Raw genomic sequence first — 19,501 nt, 5'->3', positions numbered from 1 at the left:
GGCTCAGGACCTAGGTACTTGCGGGATCGCATCCTACCACACACTTCCCTGTGACCGATTCGCTCTCACAGGGAAGGACTCCTCCGGGTGCCGTCCACTAAGCAATGCCAACGGGCGGCGCCTAGGAGTAGAGCCTTCTCTGTGATGGGCCCAACCCTCTGGAATGACCTCCCCCCCGATATCAGAACCACTACCGACTTCCGCTCCTTTCGACAAAAACTGAAGATATGTACAGTTTCTTATTGCCTCCTCTTTGTGTTTGTATTTTCTATTTATTGATGTGTTTTTATTTGAGTCCCTTTGGGGAGAGGGGGCGGTATAAAAATCTAAATAAAAGTAAAGTAAAGTAAAGGTTTTTGGCTGCCAGGACTTCCTGCAACCTTCTGCCAATGGAAACAGAGCGCTTGGGTCACCACAGGTGCCCCCAACAGGACTGACATTGAGCTGGCCACCCCCCCCAACCCCCCCCCCAGGTCAAACACAACCCTGATGCGGGCCTCAATGAAATCAAGTTTGACATCCCACCTTAGCTGCTACAAAACAATATTGATTTTATAGACAAAAATCTAAAAGTGATTGGATATGATTTGCATACCCTGTTATAATGGGTCCCTGTCACCTTAAGCAGGGAAAGCTACTTTTAATCTGCAACACATTGAGTACAGATTGGTTTATTATTGGGCTGGAACTAGAGAAGTCTAGTAATACAAAGGAGGAATATGGATTGCTGTAATATACTGGTGTCTGTTTAAACTTTACTTTACTTTACTTTATTTCAAACTTTTATACTGCCCCCTCTCCCAAAAGGGACTCGGGGCGGTGTACAGTCAGATTAAAACACATAAATACATAAAAATACATACAAACATAGTTAAATACTAAGTACTTAAAAGAGGAGGCTGTAAAAAACTGTACCTAAAGTAAAGCAATTAAAACAATTTTAAAAATAACCCCTAAAAAATACCCAATTAAAAATATCTGCCAGGAGGTAAGATAAGACTATGAATGGGCCAAGCCGGCTAAACGGAACAGGTGGGTCTTCAGTTTTTGTCGGAAGGAGCGGAAGTCGGTGGTGGTTCTGATATCGGTGGGGGGAGGTCATTCCAGAGGGTTGGGCCCATCACAGAGAAGGCTCTACTCCTAGACGCCGCCCGTTGGCATTGCTTAGTGGACGGCACCAGGAGGAGTCCCTCCCTGTGAGAGCGAATTGGTCACAGGGAAGTATGTGGTAGGATGCAAACTACAAGTATTTTGTTACTTTTGTACATTTTATGTCATCTGTCTTTTCTGCATGCTTCACGTTTCTCCTCTCTACTGCCCTTTTAATTCATTTTCCAAATTAAAAATAATTCTTGTAGCATTATAATTCTTGGCTCCTTTCTCCAGGGAGACTGGAACAGATTCAACTTTCATTTGTACAAAATCAGCTCATCAGAAGACTATACAGATCATAGAATCTTTATACAATTGGCGTTAGTTATGCCCTTTCTTCATTGTAGAATTTTATTTGCTTCTTATTTGAAGCATAACTTAGAGCAGAATCTAAGGTAACAGAAAATTAAAACTACTTTCTTGCCATCACATATTCCTTTAAACTTTATCAGAATAGGTAGTTTGTTTTTGTATCCTGTTCCTTGGATGAAGTATAATTATATCTTTGGTTATAAAACAGATGTTGGTTAATGGAAGGTTTCAATACTAATCTAGGCTTCATTTTTCTATTGTGTTATACAGTCCCTTCAACAGTAAAACACATTAGCTATCTTATACTAGCTTTGAATTCTTATCAATTTCCAGGGTCAGCTTTCTTAATAAGTAGTAATCCAAGAATGACAAGGAAAATATTCTTTGCATTTATTATTAAACTGAAATCATTAAAATCACACTTGTTTTTACATAACTTATTTGTGAAAACCATCTGAAGTTTGTATTAATAAATGTACATGCTTAGTTGTTTCTGCCAGCAGACCCCATAGCCCAGAATTTTGTATACTTGTAGATCCATTTAAAAAAGGGGGAAGGTGATGGTGCTCTCATATGCACTGACCATATATAGGAAAATATTTCTTATTCATAATATAGAAATAACAAATATGAGATACAAAGCTATTTTTGAAATAAAGCTTAAATATCTTGTTATTTAAGAATAGTTTTTAAAAAGATTCATTTGCAGATATGTATGTGAAAATGATCAAAATCTCTCAGGTGTTGGGGGGAAGTGGTTGAGAAACGAGTTTTATTGATAAAGTTACTGAAATGTACGGGCATGAAATGTTAAAGGAGGTCCACCTTTGGAGATCTGCACTGTTCACTCGGATCTATTTATTAAAGGTATTGTTCTTATTTGGAGAGAAAATAGATAAAATAAAAATCATTTTATGAGCTGGTGATTTGAGATTGCGAGTCTCATATAGAATGCCCTATGAAACTATAATAGTGAATCTCACACATCTGAAAATAGTTGTACTTTTTTTCTACCTCTAAATCACAGAGCGGTTTTTCAATATTTATTCATTAGATTTCTTTTTATCCCTTATTACATTATAAGTAACTCAAAGAGGTAGATATACACAACACTTCTTCCTCTTCCTGTTTCCTATTTTCCCCACAACACATTGGGTGGAGTTGGGAGAAAGTGACTGGTTCAAAGTCACCCAGCCAGTTCCTAAATAGTTATTAGGATCTGCCTTGTCTTATATGCCTCTATTGCAAGTACTTATGCCAAATGACATGATGGCTAGTGAGCCAAAGCTCTTTTCTTTTCACAGTGACATCAAAATGGCATCTGTGAAGACATTTGCCAAGTGATATCCTTCTGGACTTTTAGATTCCCAACGAAGACATTTTCATTCAGTCATTGTCAGTCACGTATTTATATTTATAACATTTCTTTTTGTTTGGAAGATTTTATGTATAAAATTCCGAACGGCATTTGAACGATGTGTTTTTATGCTAACACTGTTTCATTTTACTAGCACATTTACGAGCTGCCAAACATATTCATCTTTATGAATAACTGTACTTATATAAATATAGTAATAAAGCACTGCCCATGGACAAGATTGTCTCTCAAGATTCTCTTCAGAAGGAGCTTTTTGTGAATAGAGAAAGAAAAGAAACAAACAGATGTTACTGGTTTTCCACTTGGCAATTTGGTGTACTCTGTAATTGATCCTAGTGAAAGCGCAAAACAGAGGGCTAATTTTCTCTTCAGGCGTTCTGCACCTCCTATGATGATGTCACATTTTTTGTAATCGGTTTCTGGATGCATCCTAGGGCAGTTTCCAGTGCAATTTCATCTCTAAGTATACCATTAGATATTGCTATTGTATCCTCTTTCCCCAACTTCGTTTGTTCTTTAAATGTTTGAACTTCTAATATAATCTTCAGTATATAATCTGTAGAGGTAAAGGTGAAATGTGGCACAGGTAATCTTTGATTTATGACCACAATTGAGCCAAAATTTTCTGTTGCTAACCAAGACAGTTGTTAAGTCAATTTTGCTCTATTTTATGAGCGTCCTTACCGCATTTGTTATCAGTGCAGTTGTTCAGGTTGTTAAGTGAATCTGACTTCCCCTCTATATCAGCAGGTCACAAAAGGTGTTCACATGACCCCGGGTCCATACAATGGTCATAAATGCTTATTACATGATTTCTTTCTGACATAGCATTGGATTCAGGGGTGGATTCCTGCCAGTTCTAACCTCTTCTACAGAAGAGGTTCCACAAATCTACCGTGCCGTTTAGAACCGGTTCCAGCTCCCTCCCCCCGCCCATTCGCACCACACTTACCCTGCCTGCTGCTCACTGACTGGCTCACCAATCGCCCCGCCCGCCTCTAAGAGTCCTATCTAAACCCTAAAGTCTTAAAGCTGTCAACTTTGAACACCCCTGGGGTTTTTTTTTCTAGGGGTGCAAGGGTCTTGCAACTTGACAGCTTTAAGACTGCGTGCTTCAAATGCCAGAGTTTCTTTTGGTTGCTAAGCAAGAGCGTTGTTAAGTGATTTTCACTACATTTTACTAGTTGGCCACGCCCACCCAGTCACATTACTGCCAAGCCACTCCCACCTGGTCACATGGCCAGCAAGCCACTCTCATCCAGTCACATGGCCGGCAAGTCACTCCCACAAAGCAGGCCATACCTACAGAAGAAGTTCTAAAAAAATTTGAAACCCACAACTGATTGGATTGGAAACAATAAAAGGGGAATTGGTAAGACAACACTCAACTTCTCAAAGGCCTGAAATAGGCTAATTGATGTTTCCATAGTCCTTTATTTATTTATTTATTTATTTTCAAACTGATGGGGAGTAATGAAATGTCAAACACCAGATGGATTCCAAGACAGTATGGTAATAGGTTTGAATACTCTCAGAGATCACTGTAAGGCAAGAATAATGAAAGACTACAATTTTGGAAGGCAGTAGCTGCAGTGGAATAGCTTAATTGTACCTATTGGTTGAGGCACATTTTTTGATCAATTCTGGGATTTGAGGGGGCTTTTTCTTAGTTTTTTCAAACTGTATTAAACCTGTTCTAGATTTCACACCAATGCTCATGTACTGTATTTTTCGGAATATAAGACGCTCCGGAGTATAAGATGCACGTTAGTTTTGGGGGAGGAAAATAATATTTTAAAAAAATTCTGCTTCTGCCTACCAGCATTCATTGGTATTAATCTGGCTAGCATCCTTTGCAAAAAGCCTGGTCAACTTCAGCACATTAGCCTGATTCAGCACAAGCAGCTGATTGGCGGGTGGATCAGGCTCCCAGAATAACCCCAATTAGCTGTTCCCAGAGGTTCAGGTTCGCTGGTTGTGAGCATGTGCTTTGGGACTGAACTGCAGCTTCAAACATGTAGGTGATCTTCTTGGGACGCTCCAGTGAATATAGCACGCGCAGTGCAGAACCAGTCCAAAGAGGGAACAGCTGTTCAGGGCTGCCATTTTGACCTCTGCGCATCGTGTTTTCAGTGTCTGAACACTCTGTTTCAGACCCATTCATGGCTGCGGGGATCGCTAGAGCGATGCGCAGAGGCCAAAGGGTGGGGCTACATTCAGTATATAAGACGCACCCAAATTTTCACCCTCTTTTAGGGGGGAAAGTGCGTCTTATACTCTGAAAAATACAGTATGTTTCCTACCTTAAAAATAACAAAAACTATGCCCAGTTATTTTCAATAGAGGCAGAGGATTCTAGATGTTGCAAAAACTGGCTTGGCAAGCTACAAGAGACCCCAAGAATGAGGTTGTCCATCCCTGTTGTAGGCTGCATTAAATGTGGTTTTGTTGCAAATACTGTTAATGTCTGATTCTTGTCTGTGAAAATGGGTTTGTACTTGGCCAGTGTTCTTTTGAAATTGGAATCGTGTTAAAGAGAACCTTGAATGTATTCTGTCAGTGCAAGAGATTGATTTGTGCGTGCAGAGTTTGCTCATTTGTGAGTGTGGTGGTGTTACATATGCTGCAGGTGATTGATAGGAAAACTAGGGATTGAGAGACTGTATTTTGGGCTATGGATAGCGGAGCCTCTTTTAAGTTTAGAAAATGCCACTCTTGCCTTCGGTTACAAAACTATATTCTTGCTACTGTGGTCTTCTCCACATGTGTGTGTATGTGTTTGCAACATACACTTTTTCATACTGTGCAACTATACTCCCAGGTGTTTGTTTTTTCTTTCGAGAAGTTATACAAGCTGCTTTCCCCTCTTCGTTTCCCTGTGATATTTCTTCTTTTCACTGGGATGTGCAGAAGCTTGCCTGCAGCCATATCTAGATTAATAGTAATAGGGAAAAAATCTCCCCAGGCACATTGAATATAATTTCCCCCCATGAAAGCAGCTTTAAATATGGTTTCTGTTCACAGTTATTACTGTGAACAGAGTGATTGTTTCAGGTGCCTTATTTAAGAATACAAACAGTCCATGATTTAAAAGAGAGCCAAGCTATGTTCCCTGCTTTTCTTTTGCCTGAAATTTAAAAAAAAAATCTGTTTGAGGAATATACTTACTATTTACTTGGCAATTCTAGTAGTCATCCTTACTGCACAGATGTCATTTTCTTCTCAGCTTTTTCTAATAACGATGGCATTATTGAAGTTTTCTTAGTGTTATGAATTGTGTGTATGAATCTGCCTGGGGTATCCACGAACAATTGACAACTTTGGGTATTTTACCATTAACCATTTAACATTAAGTGAATTACTGTAATTTGTCGGTCTTTTCTTGCCAAGGCCAAGCATATGAAGAAAAACTTTCCCATAGAAGAGGCTAAAAGGAACACAAAATATTTTCTCATATACATTTGACAGTTTATAAAACCTATTATTTCAAAATAGAAATGTAGATTTTCAAGCAAGTATGATTTGATAACAAAAATTACATGGTTCTACATAACTGCTGGCTGTTGGAAACAAGCAGAATTTTATCCAGGTTAGATCTACTCTTCTAAGAAGCATATTTTTCCTGCCTTTAATGTGCATCAGGGACTGGGAAAATGTTACCCTTCAGTTGTTGGTGAACAGTAATTCTAAAGTCCTTCACCAATAGTCATCTTTTCTAAGGGAGTTGTAGTTGGGTTGCATTTTGAGAGCTGCTGCTTCTTCAACTTAAGCTAATGTTTCTTTTGCAATTTGTAAGTGAGAGCTCATATATTGTAATTTTACTTCTCAGTTAAAAAATGAAAACAGCTGATGTGGTTGCTGATTCTGATATCCATTCTCTCTCTCTCTCTCTCTCTCTCTCTCTCTCTCTCTCTCTCTCTCTCTCTCTCTCTCTCTCTTTCTTCATTTATTTGTATATTTTGTATAAGCTTCAGCACAAATGACCTGACAAATTCTTGAAGCTAGGTATCAAAACTTTGCAAAACTTAAATGACCTGAAAAATCTTGTTGGCTAATAGGAAGGCTACCTGATAAATCATACGACTGCCCTGCCATTGTTATTAAAACAATAATAAATCAAATTGTGCATAAGGCCAAATAAAACCTATAAAGTAAAAATGTATGTATAAACTTTAAATTTATTCCGTACCACAAGGACACAAGCAGAAGATGATAAACGTTTTGAAATACCTGCCCTGCAGCAGTACAGAAGAAAGAATATTGTAATCTGCCTTTATAAAGGCCTATAACTCTCCCATCAAATATAATCAGGAGAAAATAGATACCTAGTGTAGATTGGACTGCAGCTCTAAATTCAGGAACCATTGTGAGATCTTTGACCTGATCCCTATTTAATGCACAATTGGGAATAGTCACAAGATGTTAGTTTCTAGACAAGGGTCATTTTACAGCTGGATTGAAGGTTACTATTCAAGTGGGATGGGACAGCCTATATAGAATCTAGTTAAGTTTATTCTGCTATCTAAACTCTGTTTTCTGTCCTGGATTCTAAGGCCAATCTTAGCAACACCGCTGGCAAATACAGTTCTGAATAACCTTGATTGTATTCAGTCAGTCATTTTATTTTAAAGGTCAATGGCCAATAAAACAAACAAAAGAATGATAATTGATTAGAGTAAAATAAACTTTAAAATCATATCGCAGTACAAGTAAAATTGTAAGTTAAACATTTAAGAGTATGGAACTGTAAAACCTAATAGAGTAAAGTATGATGCAATTTATGTACGACAACAAATAACAAAATAAAATTACCAATTTGAAATAATATAGATTATAGTTAGACTAAAAGCTATAGAAAAGTCGTAATTAACCTTTCTTGAAAAAAAATGTAGTGATTAATATATGAAGACGAATAATGCATAAAAAGTGATTATGGTTTCAAAATGAAAGTTAAGAGTCCAATTATAGTGACTATTTATATTGTTAAAACAATTCCTACAGCTAATTAAATTAAGACAGAAATAAGATTCAATTGACAGTGAGAACATAAAACATTAATAAACAGTAGAGACAAAATAGCTGCATTTGTAATGTTTCCAAACAGAGAATATCTAGGAGATCCTTGAAAAGAAATGCTGGTGAATTGTACAAACTATGGAACAGTGTTTAGCTGTAATCATTGAAGTAGAATCAGATTAGCCTGATAGTAACCAGCAACTTGAGACCAGAATATTTGGTGATGAGCGAAAATAGTAATTTGTGGTGTCTATGGAGATTCTCAGTCATCCAGGTCATGGTTGCCCCAAAGATGCTTTTTCAAGAGGCAACTAGACTTTTGTTGTTTTTCCTTGAAGATGTTTCTCTTCTCAGCGAAGTGTCTTCAACGAAAAACAAATAAATCCCAGTTGCCTCTTAAAAAAGCACCTTTGGAACAGTAATTCCTTTTGGAACCCGGGAGAGCAGCTGGCAACAGCGCACATGCCCACAGAGAGGGCTCTGTATGCCACTTCTGGCACTCGTGCCATTGGTTCGCCATCACGGATTTAGGATTAGGGGTGGAATTTCCAGGACCGCTGGTGCTAGGAGACTTCAACTTGTTTTCCCTTGGGGCTGGGGTTGGAGCTGCCTGGAAGTTCATGGTTGTTATAACAACCCTGGTCCTATCCACATAAGGCCACATGTTGGTCTGGGAGGAGACAAGAATTAGAATTAACACACTCATAGAGGCACAGGCCTTTATGGAAAAAAACAAAACACACCTAGAAAAAACAGAAGATCCTACAACAGATATGCAGGACACGGGAGGGGCCGGAGCTCTGCCAGCGGGGGGAGAAGGGGCAATACCAAGAAAGCACAGATCACAAAAATGAATAAGAAAATCTCATTGTTATAAACTGACCGAAAGTAGTAATGGAATTATATGTGGATTATATATTACAATGTATAAACTGATTGAAAATATCAATAGAACTAATATGCTGATTATATGTGACTATGTATTAATGTTTTATACTCAAATGTATACTATGAGTTTGGAGGGAGGTGGCGCCTGCCACACTTTGCAACTGCCAAAATTTGTATACCTTTCCATTTACCTTTCCCCTTATAAATGTTAAAAAAAACAATAATTTTTTTTTAAAAAAAGGCCACATGTTGGTCTGTTTTTTGTCTCAGAGCAGACAAAATGCATTGTAATTGAAAATGGGAGCGTTTTTGCTTCTTCTCATGAACAGATCGATCATAGTTTTCTTTGGAGTGACATTGGATACTCTAGTTCACAGAACTAAGTCATAGAAAGATTGTCTGGCTCTTTAATTGACATATGTAGAAAAAAAAATACACCGCTCACCCTTGAGCACAAATTGACAAACCACATTAAGGTACTTTTAATGAAACTATAAGTAAAGTTTGTTAGATTGCATTTCTTCCAAGAGCTTCAAGAGACACATGTAATTCTCCTCCTTCCCATTTTTCCTTTCCAAGAGAAAGAGATTGATTGGTCCCAGGTTCTCTAATGAACTTCTGTAGCTCAGGTGAATTTGAAACGTAACCTTTCTTGGTCTTAGTCCAATACTGTTACGGCCTGTAAAGTAACTTTCTCCAGTTGTGGCCCTCCAGGTGTGCTGAAACTGGGATCTATAGATATAGGATGTTAGGGAAAGGTGTATTGGGGCCTGTTCCATTCAACAAGAAATCCTGTATTCCAGAGGTAGCCAAGGGACACAAAGACCCCTTTTTATGTTAAGAAATTTGACAGATCCCACATGACAGTAGTTCTAAGTTGACAAAACATAATGTGACAAAAAGCTAATAATCATGAGCAATGCTTTTAAATGGTTTGCATTTTATTAATCACAGCATACACGTGCAGCTTAAAAACCTATAGATAGATAGATGGATAGACAGACACACACACACACACACACACCACACACACATATGTTTGGGGAGGAAACCCTCTGACAACCTGCTAAAATTGTTCAAAAGGATGGTGACATGACTTTTCCTTCCAATCAATTTTTCTGAGCTACACTCTTAATTAAGAAAATGTAAAAGAATTGAAAACTAAAAAGATTTATTTTATGATCTGATCTTCTTCCCCAAGGTATTTATGTTTTTGTTTTGTCGAGAAAACATTTCTCTGCATACTTTGTAATAGTTGCATTAGTTCCACTGTCACCCTCATCTTCCAAGATCTGTAGTCCACAGTTCGGAAAACAGAGAGCTAGCGTGGTTTTAAGGCACCAGACTAAAAACCAGGAGACTGTGCATTGTAGTTCCATCTTAAGCATGAAAGTTTGCTGAGTGACCTTGGACCAGTCAGTCTCTCTCAGCCCAGCCCACCTCACATGGCTTTTGTCATGGGGAAAATAGGAGGAGGAAAGGGGATTAGGTATGTTTGTCACCTTGAGTTACTTATAAAACAAAGGTGGAAACAAACAAACAAACAAACATACCAGTGGTGGGTTCCGGATCCCGTTGCAACCAATTTAAAATATGCGATTTGATATGAAAAGCAGGTGGTTACTATGGAAGAGATGCATGGAAATACTGTAACCAACTGACACACTTTCTACAATTTGTAATGGAAGATGGGTTTTTTATTTTTATGTTTGTTTGTCCTTGTTCAAAAACAAATATTTTTTTTTTAAAAAAAGCTTTTTCTTGCTTTATCAAGAGTTTAACTTGTTTATTATATTGCTACCTTTTTAGTGTTCCAGAAGAAAGTCCTGGAAAAACTCTTCCCTGCTCCTGTACTTCCCGATGTAGTTTCTTCAAGCGTAGAAAGCACTACTGTTTTGAAAGGTGCAGTTGCAACTCAGGAAGAGGCAAAGAAAGTGGCAGCTTTGGAAAAAGATTCCAGGGTCCAAGGTAACGTTTGCATGTGTGCATTGGTGTGTGAGTGTACATATACATCAGTGGTGGGTTGCAGGTGGTACACCCTGGTACGGGCATACTGGAGCCTGCCCGGAGCACCAGGTACCATTCTGGTACGGTGCTCCGGAGGGCCCACCCACCCGTGCTCCTTACCTGTCTTTAAAGCCTTTGGCGCTTCCACACATGTGCATGGCGCGTACAGTGCCTGCGCGACGCTCTGCTGAGCAGCTGGAGCGTCACAGAGGCTTGTGGAGGCATCGCTGGAAGGTAAGACGCATACGCTCGCCATACGCGTTCATGTAAAGGACGCCGGATCCCGTTGCAACCATACCAGTTGCAACGGGATCCGGAAATCACCACTGATATACATGATCATTAAACAAGAATTACCTATAATGCCCAACTAGTTCCATTTTGCTTTGCTATGATATCTAAACCCAGTCAATCAGTGTCAGCAGGTTTGATGATGTAACAGTGTTTGGATCTGTGAAAGTATCAACCGAAAGTATCAAAGTATCCCCAGAGTCAAAACAATCTGTTTTGACTCTGGGGATGTTGGCAACCTCTCTGCTGGGCTGCTGGCTGGCAGCCTCAGATGTTTTGCCAGCCAAACCATGGCACGTTTGCCCAATCTCCCACAACTTTGGCACTGTTTTACACACACGTCCATTAGTCTGGATCTCAGGACATATATCAAGCACTAAAACTAAGGGGAAGGGACAGGAAGGGAGACAGCAAGGGACATATTGGTATTGGTTAATAAGAGAAAAGTAAGATTAAATACCATATTTTTTGGAGTATAAGACGCACTTTTTTTCCTAAAAAAAGAGGCTGAAAATCTGGATGCGTCTTATACATCGAATACACCATTTTTTTGCCTTCCAAAGCCCCGCCCCCTTCACCAAAATGGCCATGCTTACCCTTATGGAGGCTTTCAGAGAGATCCTGGGGGCTGGGGAGGGCAGAAATGAGCAAACAATGGGCCATTTTTGCCCCCCCCAGCCGCCAGCAGCACTCTATAAGCCTCCATAAGGCTATGCATGCAATTTTTCTGACAAAAAACAGGCCCATTTTCACAAAAAATGGAACGTTTTTCAAAGGTTTACAGAGTGCAAAAACTTTTTTTCCCCCTTTTGGAAAGCTTTTTAACTATGAGAATTACATTGATCAAGTGCTGTGCCAGCAGAAATAAAGTCTTAAGGTTTGTCAGCGATTCCCTTCTCCAGCACATGGATAAATACATCTGGAAACATCTACCTACCTACCTACTCTCTCTCTACCTACCTACCTACTGTATTTCTCTCTCTCTCTCTCTATCCCTCTATCTATCTACCTATCTACCAGTGACGTGCAGTCAGGTGAGGCAAGTGAGGCACAGCCTCACCACTCTCATCATGAAAAGAAAAAAAAATGTAAAAGGAAAAAGCTGAGCTAGTTGCTGCCTCACCGTGGATGACTCTGCTTAACTGTTAAAAAAAAGCCTCTTAAAAAGCACCCTCTACTATGAGGCAGGAGAACTGCATGCCTCATCTAGTCTGACTTTAGGCGTTTCATGATCACTCGAGCAGAGTTAAGCAAGGGTTAAAAGCCTAAAAATTCCTGACGTAGGTGAGGCACGCAGTTCTCCTGCCTCATAGTAGAGGGCGCTTTTTAGAGGCTTTTTTTAACAGTTAAGCAGAGTCATCCACGGAAGCCAGGAAAAGAGCCATGCTGTAGCACACACACTTTCTCCCAGCCTCTTTCTTTTGGAAGGCTCGGATCAGCTCCACTCCAGCTTCTCTGCCTCTCCTCTCACCCCAGCCTGCCAGCAGGAGGTGAGTGGGTGAGCTTTATTGCGTTCCAGGCATTTCCCACAGCAGGCTGCATTTGCAATGGTGGAGGTGTTTGGGGAAGGCAGCAGGGGAATGGGGGGAATGGCAGAGGAGCTGCTTTCAAGCCACTGGAAAAGATATCCAATCAAGCTTGTGTGTGTGTGTGTGTGTGTGTGTGTGTGTGTGTGTTTGAGAGAGGGGGAGGAAGGGAGGGGGGGAGGAAGGAGGGGAAGGGAGAAGAAAAAGAAAGTGAAAAAAGGAAACATTTCGCAAAGGAGAAAAACAAATGCTGTCGTTTTAAATCAGAACTGAGCATGCCTGGCTGTGGAATTCTGGGAGTTGAAGTCCACAAGTCTAAAAATATTTGAAACCCACCACTGTGTTAGTGCCTCACCAGCCATAAACCTCACCGCACTTCACTGCTACCTACCTACTCTCCCTCCCTACCTACCTATCTACTATATTTCTCTCTCTCTTTCTATTTCTCTCTCTATCCCTTCACCTACCTACCTACTCTCTCTCTCTTCCTATCTATCTACTGTAATTATCTCTCTCTCTTAATATTTCTCTCTCTCTATCCCTCTACCTACCTACCTACACTCACACACTCTCTCCCTACCTACTGTATTTCTCTCTCTCTCTCTCTCTATCCCTTTACCTACCTACCTACTCTCTCTCTCCCTACCTATCTACTGTATTTCTCTCTCTCTATCCCTGTACCTACCTACTTTCTCTCTCCCTACCTATCTACTGTATTTCTCTCTTTCTATTTCTCTCTCTCTATCCCTCTATCTACCTACGCACTCTCTCTCCCTACCTACTTACTGTATTTCTCTCTCTCTCTCTATTTCTCTCTCTCTATCCCTTTATCTACCTACCTACCTAACTACTCTCTCTACCTACCTACTTACTGTATTTTTCTTTCTATCCCTTTATCTACCTATCTACCTAACTACTCTCTCTACCTATCTACTTACTTACCTACCTACCTACCTAACTACTCTCTCTACCTACCTACTTACTGTATTTCTCTTTCTTTCTCTCTCTCTCTATCCCTCTTTCTACCTACCTCCTTTTTTTAAAATTTGCCTCTTCAAAACCTTGATGCGTCTTATACTCCGGTGCATCTTATACTCCGAAAAATATGGTAATCCTGGCAATAAATAGCCAAGGACAGGGTGGGACATGTCTGTAATAGCCTTAGCTAGCATCTCACAGCTGAGCCAGCATTTTCCTCTAAACTTACTCCAGAAATTGAAGACTGATCACTCAGCACAGTTTTTGCTGGTAGAAACTGGAAAGCCACATTAAAAGTGGAGCAGATAGAGGTACCATCCTGGTGGGCTAGAGTCATACTAAAGACATCATGCATTCATGTCCTTAACAAATGGTTAGTGGGGCATCTATGCCACAGCAAGCAGGGTGTCTGAATAAGCCCTGTATCTTTATCATCCAAAAAGGATTTTGGATGAACTCAAAATGATATATTTGGGGTTTAATTGCTTCTTTGCTGCAAAGCTACACACAAGACCATTTTTACTAAAGTTCTTGGCTTCAAGTGCATCAGTATGAGGACTCTGGTTGATTATTTTTGCCTTTTAGGTTAAATTTGAGTGTTGAATTGCTGTATTACAAGTCACAGTTTTAAAACAATAATAGTACTTTACCAAGGGAACAACAGCTATCTACAACTAGCATTTTTTAAAACATAAAATATTAGCAAGGCAAAAATTAACTTCAGAAACTAAAAACATATCATAACTATTCAGATAGCAGGTGCAAAACAAAGTCACCTTTGATAATGTGCCACTAAAACACACCTGTGAATTGTAAATTGTCATCTTTGAAATACTGACAAGTGGACCCTCAGGAACTACTCTTTAGTATTCAGCTGAAAAGAAGAGTGGATGTAGATTGGTTAAAGTTAGTTCACATTCAAAACAGCCATGCATTGAATTATGATTTTTTTCCCCCGTACATACTCCCTTAAAAAAATCTCTTCACTTGTGAAAATAATGCATCCTTTGGCCCTGGAGTATCATCTGATGTTTTTAAATCGGACACAATGCTTGATATTGCAATCTGAGAGCTATGGTTGTGGTTAGAATGCAATATTGCAGGCTAATTTTGCTGACTGCCGATTGCTAGCAGTTTGGCAGTTTGATTCTCACCGGCTCAAGGTTGACTCAGCCTTCCATCCTTCCAGGGTCGGTAAAATGAGGAGCCAGATGGTTGGGGGCAATAGGCTGACTCTGTAAACTGCTTAGAGAGGGTTGTAAAGCACTGCGAAGCGTTATATAAGTCTAAGGGCTATTGCTATCATGCAATCAAGCATTCTAATCAAGTTGACTCAAATTTATACGAGTGGTGTCCACATCCTATGTAAGTAGTCCTTGTTTAGTGACTGTTTGCAATTATTGTACCCGGTACCATTCACAGTTATGAAAAAGTAATTTTATAACTACATTTATAACCTTCACAGGTCTGTAAAGCAAAGGAAAGCTAAAGTATGAATATAAGCAGAGCTAGCTTCACATAGCAACCTCTTTGCTTAATGATCAACTTGCAATCCCAGTCGTAGTTGCTAAATGAAGACTACCTATATACTCCAGGAAACATTTTCAAAAGAGAAAACCACACAATTCTTGACATAGACCCAAAGAATAAATAACAGGAATGTTATTTTATGCTACATGGCTCTCCTAAATAATAAAAATGCTTTAAAAATCATAGTTGGACTATTTTGCATGTATCTATGTATGTGTGTATATATGTATATATGTATATATATGTATATATATGTATGTATGTATGTATGTATGTATGTATGTATACACACACACACGCACACACACACACACATCACTCAGTCATTTGATATTAGGGGCACATGTCTCTTTGGATTTAAAATTCACTGTGATCCCACAAAATATGCATTTACTTTAAAGAGTTGCAGATAGGTGTTTCTCTGTGAGTTCCAAAATATGTTTTTGCCTTCGAAGATGAAGTGTTTCATTGCCTTGCTTTATTTATCAGTCTAATGCAGCTTTCTTCAACTTCAAATTGCGTTCAGCTACGCTTCCTTTGGAATCTGAGGATTTCTAACTTCAAGCAGAATCAATTTCATTGGGAAAGTCTGATCATAATTAAGTAAAATTAAATCCATTGATTTAAAGAGAGTGCTGTATGTTTAATTCATTAGTTATTATTTTATCCCCAAGCCGATCCGTCTTGATCGAGTTATAATTCTTTTTAACCATAAAAACTTGAGTTTTGCTTAATCCTGATGATTTTATGGACATATCTACGAATTTTTTGTGACAGTATCAAAGTAGTAGAATCTTCTTTTGGTTATATAAGATGAAGTCTTCCCTTGATTCTTAAAGCTGCAAGTTTATTGAAAATGACCTAGCAAAATTTAAGTGGATTGGAGAGCAAAGGAATGAATAGCCTGTAGCTCTACAATTACATAATCATTACTTCAGAAATGGGTTTGAGAACACTGTTGGGAGCCAGTAATCATGCATATTCATCATATAAAAGGAGCATATTTGCTATTAAATGTGAAATGTTCCCCACATGAATAGATAGAAGAATCATAATATATTACTAGATAATAATTCAGAATTATTGAGAAAGAGTAATAACTTCTTTCTACATTCTTTATATTGATAATATTTCTCTAGAGTGGCAAATGTATTGCTGGAATCAATAATCTGGGGTTGCAATAAACCCTTGTTTGTTCTTAATGTGGTATTTTAAATGTAATGTGAGTTCTTTCTAAATTCCTTTGCTGCACTTGTGTTGATTTACAAGAACAGATGTATTTCTTTGCCAGTTCCGGAATGCTAGCAGCTTAAAGCATACTTTGCACATGCAGCCTTAACAAAATGTTGCTTGTCTTGTATTTAAAATGTCTGTGATTTGGAGGACTGAGGACTGGAGATAGACTGGCAAGCAAAGCAAATATTGTCTATGCATATTCATGAGAGACTCTTTGGCAGTGCAATATTGGAATAAACAACTTCTGCAGACTGATTAAACAATTCATTTTAGCAGTTAATTACTGTTGCAAGAAGGAGCAACAGACTGTAATTATTACTTTGCACAGTAGAATATGACATTTTAAATGCCTTTCCATCAAGAATTTGTCTTCTGTTGGGTGATTATGTTAACATGACATAACTATCAATATGGCTGCTAATTATTCATAATCTTGTTACGCCATAATTTTATGGTTTGGATCAATGAACTGCTGCTTTTAACTCTCAGTTTCTGTTGCATAGATCATCCCAAGCATTGATAGATAATAATCTAAGCAAAATTCCTTGAATCAGTAAGGGATGGTGGAGTTATTTGATATATATAAGTTTAGTAATTTATAGCAATTGACAGTAATTTTCAAAACTATGCCTTTCTGGTGTCTCACTAATTCTCCTCTTTATAAATAACATTTTGGTTATTTTATTTTATTTTATTTTTTAATCACATTCATTTGCTTACCATCTCACGCTTCAGGCAACTCTTATTACAGCTCCAACAAGGACCAATCCATAGCATCATCATATGAAGATAAAATCTAGTGATTAGCAACAAATGGCAAATGGGAAGATGTGTGAGGGGTCCTTGGTGCACTCCGAGCTTGGTTGTTCTCCATTGGATCGCCGGGAGAGTCCAGGATGGGTAGCTCTAGTCTCATAGCTCAGTGTTGGTGATAATGATCTTGGAGATTCTTCAGTTGGACTGTTTACTCAAAGCTTCTTTGGCAACTCTTGATTGGGGTATTGTTTACTTTGTGAGTGTAATCTTGATGTTTATCTATGCTCATCTGGGTTTTGATTGTTGGTGGCGAGGTTTCTTCTCTTTTTGGCTTGTTGATTGGCTCTTTTACCCAGTATGTAGATGTTTATCTTGTCTATTGATGGTCAGTCTGTGTCTCATAAAGGAGGATGTGTCTCATAGTTCACAGACACCACACGTTGATATTATACATCAAGAGCATGATTGCCACATCATCTCCTTAATGGATCAGGGTCTGTAACCCCATAGCTTTGGACTTCTATTATACGAGACATCATAACAAGCAGTGGTGAAAAACCTTCCCACCCCCCACCCCCCAAAAAAGCTAATGAAAAAGTGTAAAATAGAAAGATTACAAAAACATAGTATCTATATAGTCAATCAAAAGTGGATAAAAATCATAGCCCTGATACAAACCTTTTAGCGACAAGTAGTATATTATAAGAACAGATAGCACACTTGTTTTTAGCCAAATGGCCTAGAAGCTTGATCTTCTGGTGCTATCAACTGCTCTCCTGTGAGTAGAGGCACATATCCTGTGGTTCAGATATCTGCAGATATTTGGAGACTTAATTTCAAATAACTGACAATTAGAACTACTAAATATCCCTGATAATCCCCATTGTAAAGTATCTCCCAAGTAGCCACTTCTAACTAACAGGAAGGATCTTATTACACAACTGAAGCCTGGAAAACCTCTTGGAGATTATGTCATGCCCAAGAATTACTAAAGGCGAATAATAGTTACTGGGGTCCAATGCTGGTTAATTTATTTACTTACATTCACAGCGCAATGTGTTTTCTCTCTGAGTGGAACGCAATCATTGCAAAGGCAGTATTCTACCGGTTCAGATTTGTTCGCCCGAACCAGTAGCGGAAATCGCAGTGTGGCTCTGCCCACCCGCCCCGTCTCTGCCACCCGGTCTCTATGGCATCCCATTTAGGCCATTTTTTTCCGCCAAAAGTGCATGTGCGCTCACATTTGTGAACCACTGGGGAAGGTAAGTGTATGCCACCCCTCAGCCATTGTCACCCCATTCGGCAAGGATAATGGAAATAGATCTGACCTTGGTAATTACAGACCTATTAGCTTGCTTAATAAGTAAGCTATATGCAAAATACATTTATTTAAAAATATTGGGTTGGATCCAAAGTGAAATTGTCCTTGCTGAGGAGCAAGAAGGATCTAGAAGGGACCACTCATCCTTGGGTTTCATCCTGCATTATTTAGCTGAAAAAGATACTTACTATATCTAAATGAACTCTTTTGGCAGCAACCGGTATTTTGAATTTAAAATCAGCTCTTGATTTGATTCCAAAGGAGAAGCTATGGGGAAAATTGCAGGGATCCTCAATAGATAAAATGTTGCTTCTTTTTATTCATATTTTCTTTATACTAATGTCTTATTGAGAGTTAGATGTTTTTCCCTGTGGTATCTTTCTGGAGGTGTTATCGGGCAAAGAGCAGTTAAGCAAGGGTGGCTTCTAGCCCCTTATTTGTATCACTTCAATAAATCAGGCTGTCACTCTGATTGATAGTAATTTTCTCCGTCCCCCAGATGAGAAGGCATCGACTTCCTTTTGCCTAAAAGAGCTATTACAGTTGTAAGTGAAGGACTATCTGTATTATTTGTATTACATAGAAACCTGGGAACCGAAGATTTGCTTGACCGGAGAAAGAATTCTTTATTTATTTGTATCCTGCCTTTATTATTTGACAAATAATTTGAGGCGGCAAACATATCCTACACATCCTCCTCCTCCTCCTTCTCTTTTCCCCCCGCAACAACAACTCTGTGAGGTGGGGTGTCCTGAGAGAGAATGACTGGCCGGAGCTCAGTCTTTCATGAGTTTCAGGCAGTGGTGAAATTCATTTTTTTTTACATTTCTATCCCACTCTGGGGCCAGCCAGAGGTGGCATTTGCCGGTTCTCCGAACTACTCAAAATTTCCGCTACCGGTTCTCCAGAACCTGTCAGAACCTGCTGGATTTCACCCCTGCTTTAATGGCTAAGGCGGGATTTGAACTCACTCTCTCCCACTTTCTAGCCTGGTGCCTTAACCACTACACCAAACCGGCTAAACAGTATCACTGGCATGTTGATGTCATGAGGAACATGACAATTATATTCAGGAGCGTCTCTCAGTGGAGGGGGAGAGAGAAAGCATCA

The 19,501-nt window shown here is 39.1% G+C and overlaps 1 protein-coding gene across 2 annotated transcripts in view; it reads left to right on the top strand.

The window, feature by feature from the left end:
* ERICH1 (glutamate rich 1) overlaps positions 1-19,501 on the top strand; it is a 104,655-nt gene that overhangs the window by 8,232 nt on the left and 76,922 nt on the right. For both annotated transcript variants that reach the window (XM_081945754.1, XM_081945753.1), the window contains exon 2: positions 10,556-10,714. In XM_081945754.1, the coding sequence (XP_081801880.1) occupies positions 10,556-10,714 (159 nt within the window). The remainder of the gene's footprint in view (positions 1-10,555; positions 10,715-19,501) is intronic.

This window comes from Natrix helvetica, assembly GCF_964273705.1.
Source record: "Natrix helvetica genome assembly, chromosome: 2".
Taxonomy (NCBI): domain Eukaryota; kingdom Metazoa; phylum Chordata; class Lepidosauria; order Squamata; family Natricidae; genus Natrix; species Natrix helvetica.
The sequence above is the reverse complement of the archived record's forward strand: the minus strand, read 5'-3'. Positions and strand labels throughout refer to the sequence as shown.